This window comes from Giraffa tippelskirchi, chromosome 8, assembly GCF_054371585.1.
Source record: "Giraffa tippelskirchi isolate mGirTip1 chromosome 8, T2T-mGirTip1v1.2.pri, whole genome shotgun sequence".
NCBI lineage: Eukaryota > Metazoa > Chordata > Mammalia > Artiodactyla > Giraffidae > Giraffa > Giraffa tippelskirchi.
The window spans coordinates 81305858-81325139 of record NC_137282.1 but is presented as its reverse complement, the minus strand read 5'-3'; the positions used below and the strand labels follow the sequence as shown (position 1 = coordinate 81325139).

Below are 19282 nucleotides of genomic sequence, written 5' to 3'. Positions count from 1 at the left end.
ACTGAAGTGGAGACTCAGGATGCCTTGGATAAATGAAAATTTTAGCTCTGAAGCAACGTGGCCAGGAAGAGAAGGGCATCAGTGTTAGGTAAGGAGCCAGATATGTAAAATGAACCAGCTTATTCTCTAAATCACTACTGAGAAGCTATTTTGGAAGAGTTTTCTCTCCTTGGTGTCCTAGAATTCATGTTGTTACTCTGTGTGGAGCTCAGTTCAGTTCAGTTTAGTCGCTCAGTCGTGTCCAACTCTTTGAGACCCCATGGACTGTAGCACACCAGGCTTCCCTGTCCATCATCAACTTCTGGAGTTTACTCAAACTCATGTCCATTGCATTGGTGATGCCATCCAACCATCTCATCCTCTGTCATCCCCTTCTCCTCCAGCCTTCAATCTTTCTCAGCATCAGGATCTTTTCCAATGAGTTGGTTCTTTGCATCAGGTGGTCAAAGTATTGGAGTTTCAGCTTCAGCATCAGTCCTTCCAATGAATATTCAGGATTGATTTCCTTTAGGATGGACTGGTTAGATCTCCTTGCAGTCCAAGGGACTCTCAAGAGTCTTCTCCAACACCACAGTTCAAAAGCATCAATTCTTCGGTGCTCAGCTTTCTTTATAGTCCAACTCTCACATCCACACATGACTACTGGAAAAACGATAGCCTTGATTAGATGGACCTTTGTCGGCAAAGTAATGTCTCTGCTTTTTAATAGGCTGTCTAGGTTGGTTATAGCTTTTCTTCCAAACAGCAAGTGTCTTTTAATTTCATGGCCGTAGTTACTATGTGCAGTGATTTTGGACACCCCCCCCAAAAAATAAAGTTTCTCACTGTTTCCATTGTTTCCCCGTCTATTTGCCATGACGTGATAGGACCAGATGCCATGATCTTAGTTTTCTGAATGTTGAGCTTTAAGTCAACTTTTTCACTCTCCTCTTTCACTTTTATCAAGAGGCTCTTTAGTTCTTCACTTTCTGCCATAAGGGTGGTGTCATCTGCATATCTGAGGTTATTGATATTTCTCCCGGCAATCGTTATTCCAGTTTGTGCTTCATCCAGCCCAGCTTTTCTCATGATGTACTCTGCATATAATTTAAATAAGCAGGGTGACAATATACAGCCTGATGTACTCTTTTCCTGATTTGGAACTAGTCTGTTGTTCCATGTCCAGTTCTAACTGTTGCTTCTTGACCTGCATACAGATTTTTCAGGAGGCAGATCAGGTGGTCTGGTATTCCCATCTGTTTCAGAATTTTTCACACAGTCAAAGGCTTTGGCATAGTCAATAAAGCAGAAATAGATGTTTTTCTGGAACTCTCTTGCTTTTTCGATGATCCAGCGGATGTTGGCAATTTGATCTGTGGTTCCTCTGCCTTTTCTAAATCCAGCTTGAACATCTAGAAGTTCATGGTTCACATACTGTTGAAGCCTGGCTTGGAGAATTTTCAGCATTACTTTGCTAGCATGTGAGATGAGTGCAACTGTTTGGTAGTTCAAACATTCTTTGGCATTGCCTTTCTTTGGGATTGTAATGAAAACTGACCACTGGTCCTGTGGCCACCGCTGAGTTTTCCAGATTTGCTGGCATATTGTGTGGAGCTGGAGATGTGGAATGTAGACTACTATAAAGTAATGAGGACTGGTTATTTGGGATCACTTATAGGACCTGATTTTAGTATAATTATAATCCGTGATAAACACTGAGAACTGCTTAAGTCAACTTTGCAAAGGATTCGCCTTTCTGCCCACAGTCTTTAATAACCTGATCTGGAGTTAATAATTATATCCCACGTTTATTAATCCCAGGTACTCTGAGCTGGATCCTGTTTTTTTTTTTTTTTTGTATATTTACTTATTCCCCGCAATAGCCACAGGGAAGTACTTTTATGACCTCATTTTACACACAAGGGAACTAAGACAAGCTAAGATCAAGTTGTCTGCCCTTAGTCACCTGGATGCCACTTAGATGGTAAACAGGCAGAGCTAGGATCTCAGTCCAGGCAGGCTGACTCCAGGGTCCATGCATTTGACTATCATATTTGATTGCCTTTAGTGTCTATTGATGTAATTCATGTTCAGAAGTGTTCATTAGGCTGATATTTAGAAATCTGTAAGCTTTATAGTTGTCCTTTTAATACTATGTACTTGGCTCATAAATTGATTTTAGGACTGTTCTATTTACATTGCATTATAGTGGTTACAATTTAATTTTTCTGCTTGTGGTGAAAAATCTATTAAAAGTTACAGTCTGAGAAATCAATCCATTGAAAGGCTAGATAATATTATTTAATTCATTTAAATTAGATGATGGTGTTGAGGCAAAATCCAAGGAAGTTCTGTGGAGAGTTAATATGGAGTGTAGCTTGCATTCACCAAAGTGTGAAGAGGCTCTGACTTTCCCTTCTCTCAGATTAATGATTCCTAACAAAATATTACCTTATTTATTTTGACTCTCAATTTCCTCATCTTTGAAGTGGGAAATGATCATTGCTACTTTATGGGTGGTTATGAGGATTTAGTGAGATTATACATAAAAATGATCTTGCATAGTGCCTGGCATGTGGTTGGCATTCCACAAGAGGTAGTTTGTTATTATTATCATGAATTATATTGTAAAAGGAGAATGTTGAATTTTGCCATCTGAACCACGATTGTAAATTAATCATCAACTTTCTAATGTGTGGCATCAACTTTCAGATAAAACCTAACGCATTTTGCATTTATTCTAAAATCTATTAAGATCTTGTATGTAGTACCACATACTGTTCCTTGTTAAAGGGCCCAGGTGATTAAAAAAGAGTATTTTAGAAATTAATCCTAAAAAAAGCTTAGGGCTTTTTACTTGTTTCAAAGTATTGTTAAACACATGTTGTTTCTTAAATTGTAATCAACCTTAAACATTTTGGGAACCAGGACATATTATATATAATACATTAGAAATAACAGAAGGTTTCTGATATTCCAATGGCTAAAATAGAGCAATAAGTCTTTGGCATCAACATGGTAGTTCTTCAGCTTTAGTGAGCACCAGAATTCCCTAGAGGGCTTTTTAAAACACAAGTTGCTTGGCCCCTCCAGGAGTTTCAGATTCAGTAGGTCTGGGGTGGGACCAAGTATCTGTTTTTCTAAGACATTCCTAGGTGATACAGATGCTATTGATCTAGGACTGAACTTAAAGAGCCACTGTGTTAATAGATGATCTAGGGATTTCAATTCCATTTCACTTTCATCTTTTTTTTCTCTGTTCTTCCATACCCTTACAATGAAACGTCATTAATGTTTATAACATTGACAAAATATTTATGGCTAAGTGGCTTGGTAGCACCTAAACTATAAGTTAAATCAGAAGGCTAGCACTGGAATGGTCCCAATACTAATACATGGGCAGGCCTACAGAACTAAAGAGGACGAGATTTCCAAGCATTTATTTATAGAACTCTAGTCCCAATTGGGGCTTACCGGGTGGCTCAGATGGTAAAGAATCTGCCTGCAATACCAGAGACTCAGGCTCAATCCCTGGGTTGGGAAGATCCCCTGGAGAAGGAAATGGCAACCCATTCCAGTATTCTTGCCTGGAGAATCCTTTGGACAAAGGAGCTTGGTGGGCTACAGTCCATGGGGTCTCAAAGAGGCAGACATGACTGAGCAACAAACACTTTCACTTTTTAGTTCCAGTGGATACTCCTCCAAGAGAGTTCTGCGGTCACAATGTTTTGGGTTATTACATAGTGTGCCTCCCACTGCCTTAGAGGTAGATGATCACAGGACATAAATATCTATATCAACATCTATCTCTGTGGAAAATAAATCTATTTTAATTTGGTGTAACACAGCATTTTTTTCTGAAATTGGTTGATTAAGGAAAACTCTTCAATTAGCCCTTATGTAATTCCTCCTAGGTAAGGTCACAGAGTAGAAACGTCCTTATTTTATGAAGGAATAAAATAGGGCCATGCCAAATGGTTGAAGATAATAAATTCTTTAAGAATACCATAAATACAATTACAAATGGCATTTCAGTGTCGAGATTTGCGGGGAGAAAGGTAGGGATTAATCTAATATGCAGAGAAAAATAAAGATGAGTCAGAGATGCCAACAACAGGAAACAAGGATAAGTTTGAAGGAAGGAAAAAGGAGGTGGCTCCTCAAACCATGCTTTCAATATAATTAATTGGTATCAAATAGCTTGTGAAGTAAACAGATAACCAATAAATAGTATTCATCTCCCAAAGGTATTAGTTCCAAATATAAAGAATTAAAATTACTAAGACTTCCTCTTAATGAAGTAAATCCTGTTATACATGCCAAAACAATAGTACTTCTATGTAGAAGAAAGACTTCTAAATCTTGATCAAGAGTTCATCTATTTCAAATATTATTCAATACAGTAGAAACTATGTTTATGGAAATAGAAACAGACTAGTAAAATAAAAGAAAAAAAGAGTCCTTGGATTTACTTAAACTGAGCTCACTGTATGATTTAAATGAATATATATTTTGCTGGGAGAAGTTGTATTTGCGTATGGTTCGTTTGAGTATACTTTTACCTAAAGATGCTCTCAAAGCACGTGCATTATTAGGTCTAACTTGACGAATTGGACAGGACTGGAAAAGGTAAGTTTTCATTTTAATTCCAAAGAGCAATGTCAAAGAATGTTCAAACTAACATACAGGTGTGCTCCTCTCACACACTAGCAAGGTAATGCTCAAGATCCTTCAAGCTAGGCTTCCGCAGTATGTGAACAGAGAACTTTCAGATGTACAAGCTGAGTTTAGAAAAGGCAGAGGAACCAGAGACCAATTGCCAACGTTCGTTAGATCATACAGAAAACAAAAGAATTTCAGAAAAACATCTACTGCTTCATTGACTACACTAAAGCTTTTGACTGTGTGGATCACAACAAACTGTGGAAAATTCTTAAAGAGATGGGAAAACCAGAGCACCTTACCTGCCTCCAGAGAAAACTGTATGCAGGTCAAGAAGCAAAAGTTAGAACCAGATATGTAACAAAGGACTGATTCAAAATTGGGAAAGAAGTATGTCAAGGTTGTATAATGTCACCCTGCCTATTTAACTTATACGCAGAGTACATCATGCGAAATGCCTCGCTGGATGAATTACAAGCTAGAATCAAGATTGCCAGGAGAATTATCAACAACCTCAGATATGCAGATGATACCACTCTAATGGCAGAAAGCGAATAGGAGCTAAAGAATCTTTTGATGAGGGAGAAAGAGGAAAATGAAAATGCTAGCTTAAAATTCAACATTCAAAAAACTAGGATACTGGCATCTGGTCCTATCACTTTATGGCAAATAGAAGGAAAAAAGTGGAAACAGTGACAGTTTTATTTTCTTGGGCTCCAAGATGACTGTAGATGGTGACTGCAGCCATGAAATTAAAAGACTCTTGCTCCCTGGAAGGAAAGCTATGACCAACCTAGACAGCATATTGAAGAGCAGAGACATCACTTCACCAACAGCTGACAAAGGTCTGTATAGTCAAAGCCATGGCTTTTCCAGTAGTCATGTATGGATGTGAGAGTTGGACCATCAGGAAGGCTGATGACCTAAAAATTGATGCTTTCAAACTGTGGTGCTGGAGAAGACTCTTGAAAGTCCCTTGGACTGCAAGGAGATCAAACCAGTCAATCCTAAAGGAAATCGATCCTGAATATTCATTGGAGGGACTGATGCTGAAGCTGAGGCTCCAATACTTTGGCCACTTGATGTGAAGAGCCCACTCATTGGAAGAGACCCTGATGCTGGCAAAGAATGAGGGCAGGAGGAGAAGGGGACGACAGAAGATAAGATGGTTAGATAGCATCACTGACTCAATGGACGTGAGTTTGAGCAAACCCTGGGAGATAGTGAAGGACAGGGAAGCTTGGTGTGCTGCAGTCCATGGGATCACAAAAAGTTGGACACGACTGAGCAACTGAAAAACCACAACAATGCATAAGTATATTTGATTTCTATTTTTGATGATTCTGTGCAGATCCTTCATTTGCTTTTGCTGATCACAATGAGAAAGTAAGGGATTCATAACGTAAATGTGAAAACTATTCTCCTATTTGTAAACAAGTGAGAGAAAGCATATCATAAATTATAGCCAAAACTCTAGCTAAATTTTTAATCTCACCAGTGTTAACTCAACAACGACTAGTTACATAAACCTATCAGGTTATGTAATCAGAAAAGGGTGAGATTCTTTGAGAATCATGGATATGCGTTTTTGAATGCCAAAATAGAGATCCTTTTAAGCCCATCATTTTGTGAACATTGCACATTCTTGGGCTGCTATTGCACTGGCAATCTGTAATGAAAAATTAAGCAGCGGTACACACTTCATGACAACCCCCTGAGCATGTACTCCGCAGAAGTCAACTGTATGTGTCCATAACTGCATTGCAATCTTTCATTTGTTGCTGTAGCAGCTCCAGGGCTTTCTTGGTGGCTCAGTGGTAAAGAATTCGCCTGCCAATGCAGGAGATGTGGGTTCAATCCCTAGGCTGAGAAGAGTCCATGAAGAAGAAAATGGTAACTCACTCTAGTGGCCTTGCCTGAGAAAGTCCATGGACAAAGAAGCCTGTTGGGTTACAGTCCATGGAGTTGCAAAGAGTCAGACACAACTTAAAGACTGGGCAGGCACGCAGGTAGCAGCTTCAACACTATTGTTGTTTAGTCACTAAGTCATGATTGACTCTTTTGCAACCCCATGGGCTGTAGTCCACCAGGCTTCTCTTGTCCACAGGATTTCCCAGGCAAGAATACTGCAGTGAGTTGCCATTTTCTTTTCCACGGGATCTTTCCAACCCAGGGATCGAACCCCTGTGTTCTGCATTGGCAGAAGGATTCTTTATCACTGAGCCACCTGGGAAGTTCAGTGGCTTCAACATACAATGTAACTAATATGCTTTTAAGAGCCTGGTATTTCTTCTGCCAACTATCAATTATTTACAAAATTTTATCCCCCTTATTTCATAGAAACAGTTAAGATAGAAAATAAATGAAACTAGATCAGGAAAAATACAACCTAAATTAGAAGGTCCAAGCAAGGAGAGGAATTAGAAAGCAGACTCCAGGATATAAGTCCTTGCTTAGAAACTACAATCTTAGATGCTAATTTGGGTCTGAATTTCTAGACAGCCAATATAGAAAAGGCAGTGTTATCATTTAGAGGTACTAATTATTTAGCCATGTAGAGGAAGAAAAATTTTCCAGTCCCTTTCTTCTGAATGAAATTTCCCACCTAGGATTTTACACAGAGGCCACTGAATGATGTAATGGGCATACTATCCCTTCAGAAAATGATACCAGGTTATTATTGGTATAATGAAAGTTTCATCTCCACTGCTGTTGTATTGAGGACTTTATATCAAAGAACTTATCAGTGAAAGCAATTTCATGGAAACTTTCCAAGAAAATATGATTCAGCATGTAGTTTTCTGATGGCATAACTTAGCCCAAGGATAACACTTATAATATCTATGATGATTGAATATTCTGTATCTTAGATATTCTCTAAATTATTCCTCACAAGCGTCACTTTCCTCAGCAGGACCTTTGCCAAGAGCAAGGCTACAGAAAGACTGAGGTTTTCTTTGGCAAGGGTTTATGATTTACAAATGCCTGAAAGAACGGCTCAATGTACATTACTGCATAAATATCACTATTTTCACTGAGAGTTATAAAATGCAGAATTATATTTAATCATATCTATCTTAATCTGTACCTTTTCTTTTGAGTGAAGTTTCACTTTTCTTCCCTTTTCCTTCCTGAAGAGGTTCTCGATTACCATGCGGGGGTTCTAAACAAAATTTAAGACATAAATATCATTTATGATTTTTTTCTGATAGCTGGGTTATGATTTGTAAGCAATCAAATGTGACTTCTCAAAACAGCTTTATTTGTGAACTGCCTAAAATGGCTCAGACCTTTACTGTGAGTTAAAATTAATCTGAAGTTAGACTATGGATTGAAAATTCTTGAATGACAACCCTGATAGGACTATTCTATTTTGTGACATTGAGAAGTTGAGTCCTAAGTTTAACATCAACATTTGGTAGTGAATTTGATTGTTGTTTTCAGTTGCTAAGTCACGTCCGACTCTTTTTGACCCCATGGACTGCAGCATGCCAGGCTTCCCTGTCCCTCACCATCTCCCAGAGTTTGTCCAAATTCATGTCCATTCTATTGGTGATGCCATCCAACCATCTCATCCTCTGTCACCCTCTTCTCCTCCTGCCTTCAATCTTTCCCAGCATCAGGGTTTTTTCCAATGAGTCAGCTCTTCCCATCAGGTAGCCAAAGTATTGGAGCTTCAACTTCAGCATCAATCCATCCAATGAGTTTTCAGGGTTGATTTCCTTTAAGATTGACTGGTTTGATCTCCTTGGTGTTCAAGGGACTCTCAACAGTCTTGTGTAGCACCACAGTTCGAAAGCATCAATTCTTTGGTGCTCTGCCTTCTTTATGGTCCACCTCTCACAACAGTACGTGACCACTGGAAAGACTATTAACCATACAGACCTTTGTCAGCAAAGTGATGTCTTTGCTTTTTAACACACTGTCTGGGTTTGTCAGTGAATTTGATTATAAACTCTTTAATGCAACATACATGCAGATTTTTAAAAGTACATTTGAAGCAGATGGCTCTGTTAGTATTTGGATATAGTTCACTGAAATGATTGTTATACAACAAGATGACTGGATCTATAATAAGAATGATGCCAAAACACTTTGAAGGAGAGTTAAATAAACACATTGTTTTGATATGGCACATTCTTGAAGTTCTCTTGACCCCATATTTGGTTGCCTTGATTTTTACATTCCATTGTGCCTTGACTCTAACTTGTAATACAAACGATGGTTTGGGAATATATACATTGGATTACCTGGAATCTAATAAAAAGACATGCTGGAAAGGGGGAAATGGGAAGCTGGAGGTCAATAAGATTTCCCAAATAATAATTTGGTCTTTGAAAAAAATCACTACATCCCACATAATTCACCAAACAAGTTCAGTCATCTTTCTCAGTTTGTCCTGGGTTACAGTTTGTTCCCCCTCGTTGTAAGGATGCACATTATGGGGCAATTTAAATGTCTGCGATAGAGTTCATCTGATCCATTCTTCATATTTAGAAGTGACAATTATAAGAATGTGTAAATGCATAACATATTGCTTATGTTTAAATATCTCAGCTCCAAAAACAAAGATTCCATAGAAATAAGACAACTTCTTTTGTTAATCTCTATAAAAGGACTTTTAAACATCCAAACTCATTCATAAATATATAAATCCAAAGGTTTGAATTAGTTTTTTTTTTTTTTTAGAGGTGAAGTTAATAAAAAAAAGTCTAGATAACCTCTTAGTACCTTTAATAACAATACTCCAGGTAACCAACATTTTAGCTCTAAATTTTAGCAGAAGGCAACAGAAAGGGGGTAAAAATAGGGACACCTAAGATGCTGAACTTATAAAATATTGTGAGCAAGTCCAATTTCTGCTGGGAGTAGCATGAATTCTGCCTATTTGAAAAAATTATTTCTAAAATGTGTTCTGAAATCTCCAAATATCCTCTTAGCAGCATGGATAGCACTACTGTGCTTTGTCACACTCAGAACTTCAGTATTAGATTATGTTCTGACATTTGATAGTGGACTTGATAATAAACCCTTTAATGGAAAAAAATTTTGAAGTTTTAAAAATTTAATCTCAAGTATACTTGAAGAAGATACAAGATGCAGAACTGTAAAAAATTAATAAACAGAAATCACAATTAAACAGAGATGAGAAACCAAAAGGGGGAGATCTTTGGCCCTAAGAGGATAGTATTACCCAACAGGAGGAAGAAAGACTCCTCTTCTTTCCTGACATGGATTCAGCCAATGAAAAGCCATGGACTCATGGGGTACTATGGACCTTCCAACTTCCTTTTCCCTCTGTAGAAGCATTCTCCTTCCCTTGTCATACGAGGACTTGTATAGGGCTTGCCATAGTTGCACATCCTGCATTATCATTCCCTGCTAATTCTGAATAAACCTACTTTCACTGGAGAACTATCTGACACTCTATTCATTTCAGGTCAACAAACCCATATACAGTGTAGAATTGTCAGTTCAGTTCAGTTCAGTCACTCACTCGTGTCTGACTCTTTGTGACCCCATGGACTGCAGTACGCCAGGCTTCCCTGTCCATCACCAACTCCTGGAGCTTACTCAAACTCATGTCCATTGAGTTGGTGATGCCATCCAACCATCTCATCCTCTATCATCCCCTTCTCCTCGGGCCTTCAATCTTTCCCAGCATGAAGGTCTTTTCCAATGAGTCAGCTGCCAAACTACTGGATTTTCAGCTTCAGCATCAGTCCTTCCAATGAATACTCAGGACTGATTTCCTTTAGGATGGATTGGTTGGATCTCCTTGCACTCCAAGGGACTCTCAAGAGTCTTCTCCAACACCACAGTTCAAAAGCATCAATTTTTCGGCACTCAGATTTCTTTATAGTTCAACTCTCACATCCATACATGACTACTGGAAAAACCATAGGTTTGACTAGACAGACCTTTGTTGGCAAAGTAATGTCTCTGCATTTTAATATGCTGTCTAGGTTGGTCATAGCTTTTCTTCCAAGGAGCAAGTGTCTTTTAATTTCATGGCTGCAGTCACCATCTGCAGGGATTTTGGAGCCCCCCCAAAAATAGTCTCTCACCGTTTCCATTGTAGAACTGTATTTGATCAAAATGACCTTTGGTACTCAGTGTACAATGCTTCCTTCTTTACCCCATTTCCACCTTGGCTTTTTTTTTTTTGTAAATCATTTCTCTTTTCTTCTCAACTTTTAAAGAAAATTGTAATTGGATGTTTGCTTTGGGCTTGTTCAGAAGCCCTGGGTTTCAGTTCTGAAAATGTGTTCTTTTGAAAAACACTGAAGCTTTTATATAAATATAAATAAACCTGCTGGGAACTTCCCTCCCTAAAACTGCTTATCCCAGCTTCCCTGAGCTGTAAGGGCAGTGTGCCCTGCGCTGTGGCCCCATCAGCATCTACTAGCACTGAGATCTCCTCACAGTGATACCTCGCGGTTGGAAGGCAGTAATTAGGCCTCTGGGGGTGAACTCTTCTGTGCATTTTAAAAGCTCAGGCAGTAGCCCTGCCCTTGCTGGAAGAAGGAGACAGATACAACCACTCTTTGAAGCAACAACAGCTTTATTATTCCTCCAAATGCACAGTATTCAACTATACAATTTTAAATTCACAAGCAAACTTAAGAAACTTAAAAGACTGCTAGAGATTGGTTTCAGGGAATGGCTACAGTACATAGATACTCCTGGTTGTGAGGCCAAGGTGAAGAAAGGGAGGGAAGGCTATGGTCTTGGGTTTGAGGCCTGGGTGGACAATGCCAGGCTCCCTTGAGCCTCTGTGGAAATTGTCTTTCCCAGTTAAATAGCATTTTTAAGGTTTCCGTTAGTCCTCCAGACCTCTGCTTTGTTTTTTAAAGGGAAAAAAGTATGTATGTTTAATTAAATGCTTCGTCCTTTATTGTTCATATGATAAAAACATTTTTTGTATTTTGTCTTTAGTTAAGTCCCATTTTGTGGAATATAATGGTCTTTAGTAGACCATAATAAATGTTATTAAAGTTTTCAAATTTATTTGTTTAATATAAGGAAACTTAATTTTAAAAAATCAGACCCATCTCTGATCTCTGTGAAAAAGAAAGATTATAGCCTCTAGAAATGCAATCATGACACAATAACAAGCAAACCTAGGTAGACTTGTGTAACTGCACAGTTGACCCCTTACAAAGCTGAAACCAGAAACTAAAGTCACGTTTGTTTTATATGAAGAAGTGAAGTCACTCAGTTGTGTCCGACTCTTTGTGACCCCATGGACTGTAGCCTACCAGGATCTGCCATCCATGGGATTTTCCAGGCAACAATACTGGAGTGGGTTGCCATTTCCTTCTCCAGGAGATCTTCCCAACCCAGGGATTGAACCCGGGTCTCCCACATTGTAGGCAGACGCTTTACTGTCTGAGCCACCAGGGAAACTTTGTTTTTTGGTTTCATATACACAGCACTAAGTTGATCCTGTCATGCGCCCAGTATCATACATTTCAACAGCTGAGCATTTCACTTTTGTCATTATTTATTCTACCACTTTATGGTCCATAGTGGTTAAGGATACAGAAAGAACTTAAGCTAAAAGATATTCTCTATATAAACTATCCATGTATGCTCTATGTTGTAAAGATACAAGTTTACTGAGATGTCGGGAGCTTGTTTCTAGCCTTTTATAATTGCATAGCACAAAAGAATAACAGTAACATATATATTCTAGTCTCTAATGGATGCTGTTGATTTGTTCCCTTATTCTTGAGTGGCAACTGGTTATGTTCTCATTTTGGTAAGGAGGTCTCACTCTTCATAAACCCAGCTCTACTGCTCCAGCAAACAGAAGTCTGTCCCCTTGATCTGCTCTACGCTCCTTATGGTTATTCTCTCCGTGCCTCCCCTTCTCTCATCTGTGGTCTTATTCTAATCAGTGGATCTGGGCATGAGGATGCCCACACGGAGGGATCCCATATGGTCATATACTTGCGCTTTGGGACAGCCGTGCTCTCTGCTACTGCTGCCTCTCCACTTCATCTGAGCAGACAGCCTCCTTTCACATGACTGATGCTGTTCAAAGCCTGAATCTACTGATAGATAAATGGACTGGTACTATCATTTACAATTCCTTTCTAAGTGAAAATGAGAAACTGGTAGACAGGGGTAGCAATCACTCTGTCAATCACCTGAAGCTTGCTTTCCTTTTGCAGCAGGCGTTTTGGACCGCTCCTGTGGAAGGTGGACTTCCTTCTCTTTCTCTGGTTCCAGAGGGGGAGCGGGGGGAGGAGGAGGGGATGTCTTCTCAGTCAGGGAAACTTCTTTAATCTCAGCTTCCTTTTCTTCTAATTTCTTTTTCACTTCAAACAGGATGATAAGAATGGATCTTTATTAGCAACTCCAGACACCTACTATTTCACGTGAACTAAGATAAACGTAACTTAATACAAAATTGCTCTCACTGAATTAAGGCTAAATTCATGTTTTAAGTTATCCAGTCCTTAAAGCTGACATTTGAAGTCATCTCTGTCTGGTTAGAAATACCATTTCCCCTGCCTCTGATGGAGATGGTGATGATGATGATGATGATGATGTGTGTGTGTGTACCTATCTATAGCAGGTAGAAGACTTGCTGAGAGGGTGCTGACTATAAAACTAACAATCTAGAATTAGCTAATATACTGGGATAGGAAAGAATTACGTCAAATTTTCTAGTGGACAAACGAGGTGAAAAAAGCCTAAAGAGAAGGTGAAGAGCAATATGACAGATGAGGTGGGGATCGGGAGGACATGGAACGGAAAAGAAATGCATGCGGCACCAACTTCTAGGGGTAAATACATATAAAGCATTTAGAATGGTGCTCAGTACTCAAATAAGGCTTAACAAAATTCATCCATTCATGCACTAGCTAGTTATTCAATCTCAGTTGTTCCCTGAAGGAAAGGAAGCCTTATAACAATAAGATAAAACTATGCCAATACTGTGGGCTTCCCAGGTGGCACTGGTGGTAAAGAACCCCCTCCGCCAATGTAGGAGACATAAAAGACACAGGTTCAATCCCTGGGTAGGGAAGCTCCCCTGGAGGAGAGCAACCCACTCAGTATTCTTGCCAGGAGAATCCCATGGACAGAGGAGACTGGTAAGCTATAGTCCATAGGTTCGCAAAGAGTTGGACATGACTGAAGGGACTGAGCATGCATGCGTGCCAATACTGTCAATAGGTAAAACTATACCAATACTGTAAATAATAATAATAGTAATACAAACAATTCTAGGCACAGTTGTGGCTGCCAGAGATACAAAAGTAAAACAAAAGAAAAAAATCACTGCCTTGTGAAGCTTGCAAACCATAAACATGATGAATAAAGTAAGTCACATAAGAAGCTGGAAGGTGGTAAGTGCTCTAGAGAAAATAAGTGGAGCAGAGGGAAGGGTGTCAGGAGTGCTGTGGGGCAGCTTTTACAGTTTGTTTAAATGGTGTGCTCTGCAGGGTAGACCCACTGAAAAGGTGGCAATTGAGCAAAGACTTGAAGAGATTGAGGGAGTGTGCGTTCCAGGCAGAGGAGACAGCTCTGGGATCCTGAGGGGGCATTTCTGGATTGTCCAGGCTCCTATAATTGTTAGGGCCCTTTGCCCTTCTGGATTCAGGCTCACCCTACCCAGCGTGCCCTTCCCACCCTCCCTGACTTCCCAGCGCTCCACCCTGGAAATGGCCACAACTTTACCCCTCTACCAATGGCAGTGAATACCCGCACCCTTGTATGGCTATTTCTCCCATTGCCCTCAGATCATTCTTTTCAACTTGGCAAGATAAGGAGGATTCATTTTATTGGATTTTTTTTCATACTGGAAATTAATATCATTTCTGATTATGAAAGTAATATATAATTATTGCCTTTAAAATTTCAACAATGTAGACAAATAAGCTGAAAGAGAAATTTCTTGTTAATTCTCCTTGTCCTCCTTCTTGCCCCCTCATCAAAGACTGTATTATTGTTAAAGAGAAAACCATAAGCCCCAAATGGCATCACTTGTGCTTGATACCAAATCTGGACTACCTGCCTCAGTTGCAGTTTCTGCCTTCCTCAGAAGTGTAATTTTATAATCAATCAGTTTGGAATTTTCTGGTTGGCACCAATGAGATGATCTATCATGCGGGCCCTCTCTATATCACCTCCCCTCTTTATCAAAGAAGAAGAGTCAATCTGCATGGCAAAGACCCCTGCAGTTCCCTTCCCCCAAAAGATGTCCTGGCCCAAAATAACCATTTTTTCCCCCTTTTGCTAAAGACTTCTCTGTTCCACCCTCATGTCTATGAAACCTTTTACTTTTTACTTCCCTTCAGAGTGTCTTCTAGTTGTTAGATGGGATGCTGTTTGGTCAGGAATAGTTGAATACAGCCAGTTAGAACTTCAGATTTATTGAGTTGAATTTTGTTTTTTTATTAACATATGCTGTCACTATTTTCTGTGCACATACATGTAATAATTGTTGCTGTGGTTTTAATCGCTTAGTCATGTCTGACTCTTTTGCGACCCCATGGACTGTAGCCCACCAGGCTCCTATGTCCATGGGATTTGACAAGCAGGAATACTGGAGTGGGTTGCCTCCAGGGAATCTTCCCAACCCAGGGACAGAACCCATGTCTCCTGCATAGGCAGTTGGATTCTTTACCACTGAGCCAGCTGGGAAGCTCAAATTTATTAATAGATATACTTATAAAAACAAAAAAGGGACAATTTAAATATAACCTGATTTTCCCCACTTAACAGTGTATTATGATCATTTTAAACAGCAGACTATTCATAGAAGTACCATATCTTTTTGTTTTTTGTTTTTAACTTAATCAGGATGTTTAGTACAGAGCACTGGATGAGGCAAATATTTATTATTTTAATGACAAAATATTTGTTAAAAATCATTAATGGATTGGAATGTAAATCTTAAATAAGTGGCAGTGGAGTTTGTTCATATAATAAGTGACTGGAATATAAAATCTTTAGGAGAATGTTGAAGTGAGTCTGATGGCTGGCAAAAACACTGATTCAAATTTGTAGATGTTTGAAGCTACAGTTCAGTTCAGTTTACTCACTCAGTCCTATCTGACTCTTTGCAACCCCAGGGACTGCAGCACGTCAGTCCTCGCTGTCCATCACCAACTCCCGGAGCCTACCCAAATTCATGTCCATTGAGTCGGTGATGCTATCCAACCATCTAATCCTCTGTTGTCCGCTTCTTCTTTGGCCTTCAATCTTTCCCAGCATCAGGGTCTTTTCAAATGAGTCAGTTTTTCACATCAGGTGGCCAAAGTATTGGAGTTTCAGCTTCAGCATCGGTCATTCCACTGAATATTCCGGGCTGATTTCCTTTAGGATAGATTGGTTCTATCTCCCTGTAGTCCAAGGGACTCTCAAAAGTCTTCTCCAACACCACAGTTCAAAAGCATCATTCTTAGGCACTCAGCTTTCTTTATCGTCAAACTCTCACATCCATATGTGACTACTGGAAAAACCATAGCCTTGACTAGATGGACCTTTGTTGGCAAAGTAATGTCTCTGCTTCTTAATATGCTGTCTAGTTTGGTCATAATTTTTCTTCCAAGGAGCAAGTGTCTTTTAATTTCATGGCTGTAGTCACCATCTGCAGTGATTTTGGAGCCCAAAAAAATAAAATCTGTCCCCCCCCAAAATAAAAACTGTTTCCACTGTTTCCCCATCTATTTGCCATGAAGTGATAGGACCAGATGCCATGATCTTAGTTTTCTGAATGTTGAGCTTTAAGCCAACTTTTTCACTCTCCTCTTTCACTTTCATCAAGAGGCCCTTTAGTTCTTCTTCCCTTTCTGCCATATGGGTGGTGTCATCTGCATATCTGAGGTTATTGATATTTCTTCTGGCAATCTTGATTCCACTTTGTACTTCATCCAGCCCAGCGTTTTGCATGATGTACTCTGCATAGAAGTTAAATAAGCAGGGTGACAATAAACAGCCTTGACGTACTCCTTTCCCTATTTGGAACCAGTCTGTTGTTCCATGTCCAGTTCTAACTATTGCTTCCTAACCTGTATACAGATTTCTCAAAAGAGAGGTCAGGTGATCTCATATTCCCATCTCTTGAAGAATTTTCCACAGTTTATTGTGATTCACACAGTCAAAGACTTTGGCATAGTCAATAAAGCAGAAATTAATGTTTTTCTGGAACTCTCTTGCTTTCTCGATGATCAACTGGATGTTGGCAATTTGATCTCTGGTTCCTCTGTCTTTTCTAAAACCAGTTTGAACATCTGGAATTTCGTGGTTCATGTACTGTTGAAGCCTGGCTTGGAGAATTTTGAGCATTACTTTACTAGCGTGTGAGATGAGTGCAATTGTGCGGTAGTTTGTGCATTCTTTGGCATTGCCTTTATTTGGGATTGGAACGAAAATTGATGTTTTCCAGTCCTGTGGCCACTGCTGAGGTTTTCAAATTTGCTGGCATATTGAGTGCAGCACTTTCACAGCATCATCTTTTAGGATTTGAAATAGTTCAACTGGAATTGCATTACCTCCACTAGCTTTGTTCATAGTGATGCTTCCTAAGGCCCACTTGACTTCACTATCCAGGATGTCTGGCTCTAGGTGAGTGATCACACCATCATGATTATCTGGGTCGTGAAGATCCTTTTGTACAGTTCTGTGTATTCTTGCACGTCTTCTTAATATCTTCTGCTTCTGTTAGGTCCATACCATTTCTGTCCTTTATCGAGCCCATCTTTGCATGAAATGTTCTCTTGGTATCTCTAATTTTCTTGAAGAAGTCTCTAGTCTTTCTCATTCTATTGTTTTCCTCTATTTCTTTGCACTGATCACTGAGGAAGGCTTTCTTATCTCTCCTTGCTATTCTTTGGAACTCTGCATTCAAATGCGTATATCTTTCCTTTTTTCCTTTTCTTTTCGCTTCTCTTCTTTTCACAGCTATTTGTAAGGCCTCCTCAAACAGCCATTTTGTCTTTTGCATTTCTTTTTCTTGGGGATGGTCTTGATCCTTGTCTCCTGTACAATGTCACAAACCTCCGTCCATAGTTCATCAGGCTCTCTGTCTATCAGATCTATCCCCTTAAATCTATTTGCCACTTCCACTGTATAACTGTAAGGGATTTGATTTAGGTCATATCTGAATGGTCTAGTGGTTTTCCCTACTTTCTTCAATTTATGTCTGAATTTGGCAATAAGGAGTTCACGATCTGAGCCACAGTCAGCTCCCAGTCTTGTTTTTGCTGACTGTATACAGCTTCTCTATCTTTGGCTGCAAAGAATATAATCAATCTGATTTCAGCATTGACCATTTGGTGATGTCCACGTGTAGAGTTTTCTCTTGTGTTGTTGGAAGAGGGTGTTTGCTATGACCAGTGCGTTCTCTTGGCAAAACTCTGTTAGCTTTTGCCCTGTTTGATTCTGTACTCCAAGGCCAAAGTTGCCTGTTACTCCAGGTGTTTCTTGACTTTCTACTTTTGCATTCCAGTCCCCTATAATGAAAAGGACATCTTTTTTGGTTGTTAGTTCTAGAAAGTTTTGTAGGTCTTCATAGAACCATTCAACTTCAGTTTCTTCAGCATTACTGGTCGGGGCATAGACTTGGATTACCGTGATATTAAATGGTTTGCCTTGGAAACAAACAGAGATCATTCTGTCATTTTTGAGATTGCATCCAAGTACTGCATTTTGGAATCTTTTGTTGACTATGATGGCTACTCCGTTTCTTCTAAGGGATTCTTGCCCACAGTGGTAGATATAATGGTCATCTGATTTAAATTTACCCATTCCAGTCCATTTTAATTCACTGATTCCTAAAATGTCGACGTTCACTCTTGCCATCTTCTGTTTGACGACCACTTCCAATTTACCTTGATTCATGGACCTAACATTTCCGGTTCCCATGCAATTTGCTCTTTACAGCATCGGACTTTGCTTATCACCAGTCTCATCTACAACTGGGTGTTGTTTTTGCCTTGGCTCCATCTCTTCATTCTTTCTGGAGTTATTTCTCCACTGATCTCCAGTAGCATATTGGGCACGTACTGATCTGGGGAGTTCATCTTTCAGTGTCCTATCTTTTTGCCTTTTCATACTGTTCAAATGGTTCTCAAGGCAAGGATACTGAAGTGGCTTGCCATTCCCTTCTCCAGTGGACCACTTTTTGTCAGAACTCTCCATCATGACCTGTTCGTCTTGGGTGGCCCTACACGGCATGGCTCATTGAGTTAGACAAGACTGTGGTCCATGTGATCAGATTGGTTAGTTTTCTGTGATTGTGGTTTTCAGTCTGTCTGCCCTCTGACGGAGAAGGATAAGAGGCTTATGGAAGCTTCTTCATGGGAGAGACTGACTGAGGGGGAAACTGGGTCTTGTTCTGATGTGCAGGGCCATGCTCAGTAAATCATTAATCCAATTTTCTGTTGATGGGTGGAGCTGTGTTCCCTCCCTGCAATTTACATGGGGCCAAACTATGGTGGAGGTAATGAAGATAATGGTGACCTCCTTCAAAAGATCCCATGCATGCACTGCTATACTCACTGCCCTCAACCCTGTAGCAGGCTACCACTGACCCACATCTCTGCTGGAGACTCCTGGACACTCCCAGGCAAGTCTGGGTCAGACTTGCTGAAGCTACAACCTAGATTCAATTTGTTTTTGC

General features: G+C 39.7%; 1 protein-coding gene across 5 annotated transcripts in view; it reads right to left on the bottom strand.

Moving 5' to 3' along the window:
• SPEF2 (sperm flagellar and cilia associated 2) overlaps nucleotides 1–19282 on the bottom strand; it is a 188520-nt gene that overhangs the window by 84738 nt on the left and 84500 nt on the right. For 4 of the 5 annotated variants that reach the window (XM_081520872.1, XM_081520875.1, XM_081520876.1 and 1 more), the window contains 2 exons: nucleotides 12798–12968; nucleotides 7730–7804 (listed from right to left, as the gene is read on the bottom strand). In XM_081520872.1, the coding sequence (XP_081376998.1) occupies nucleotides 7730–7804; nucleotides 12798–12968 (246 nt within the window). The remainder of the gene's footprint in view (nucleotides 1–7729; nucleotides 7805–12797; nucleotides 12969–19282) is intronic. The other variant, XM_081520873.1, reaches the window with a different exon arrangement.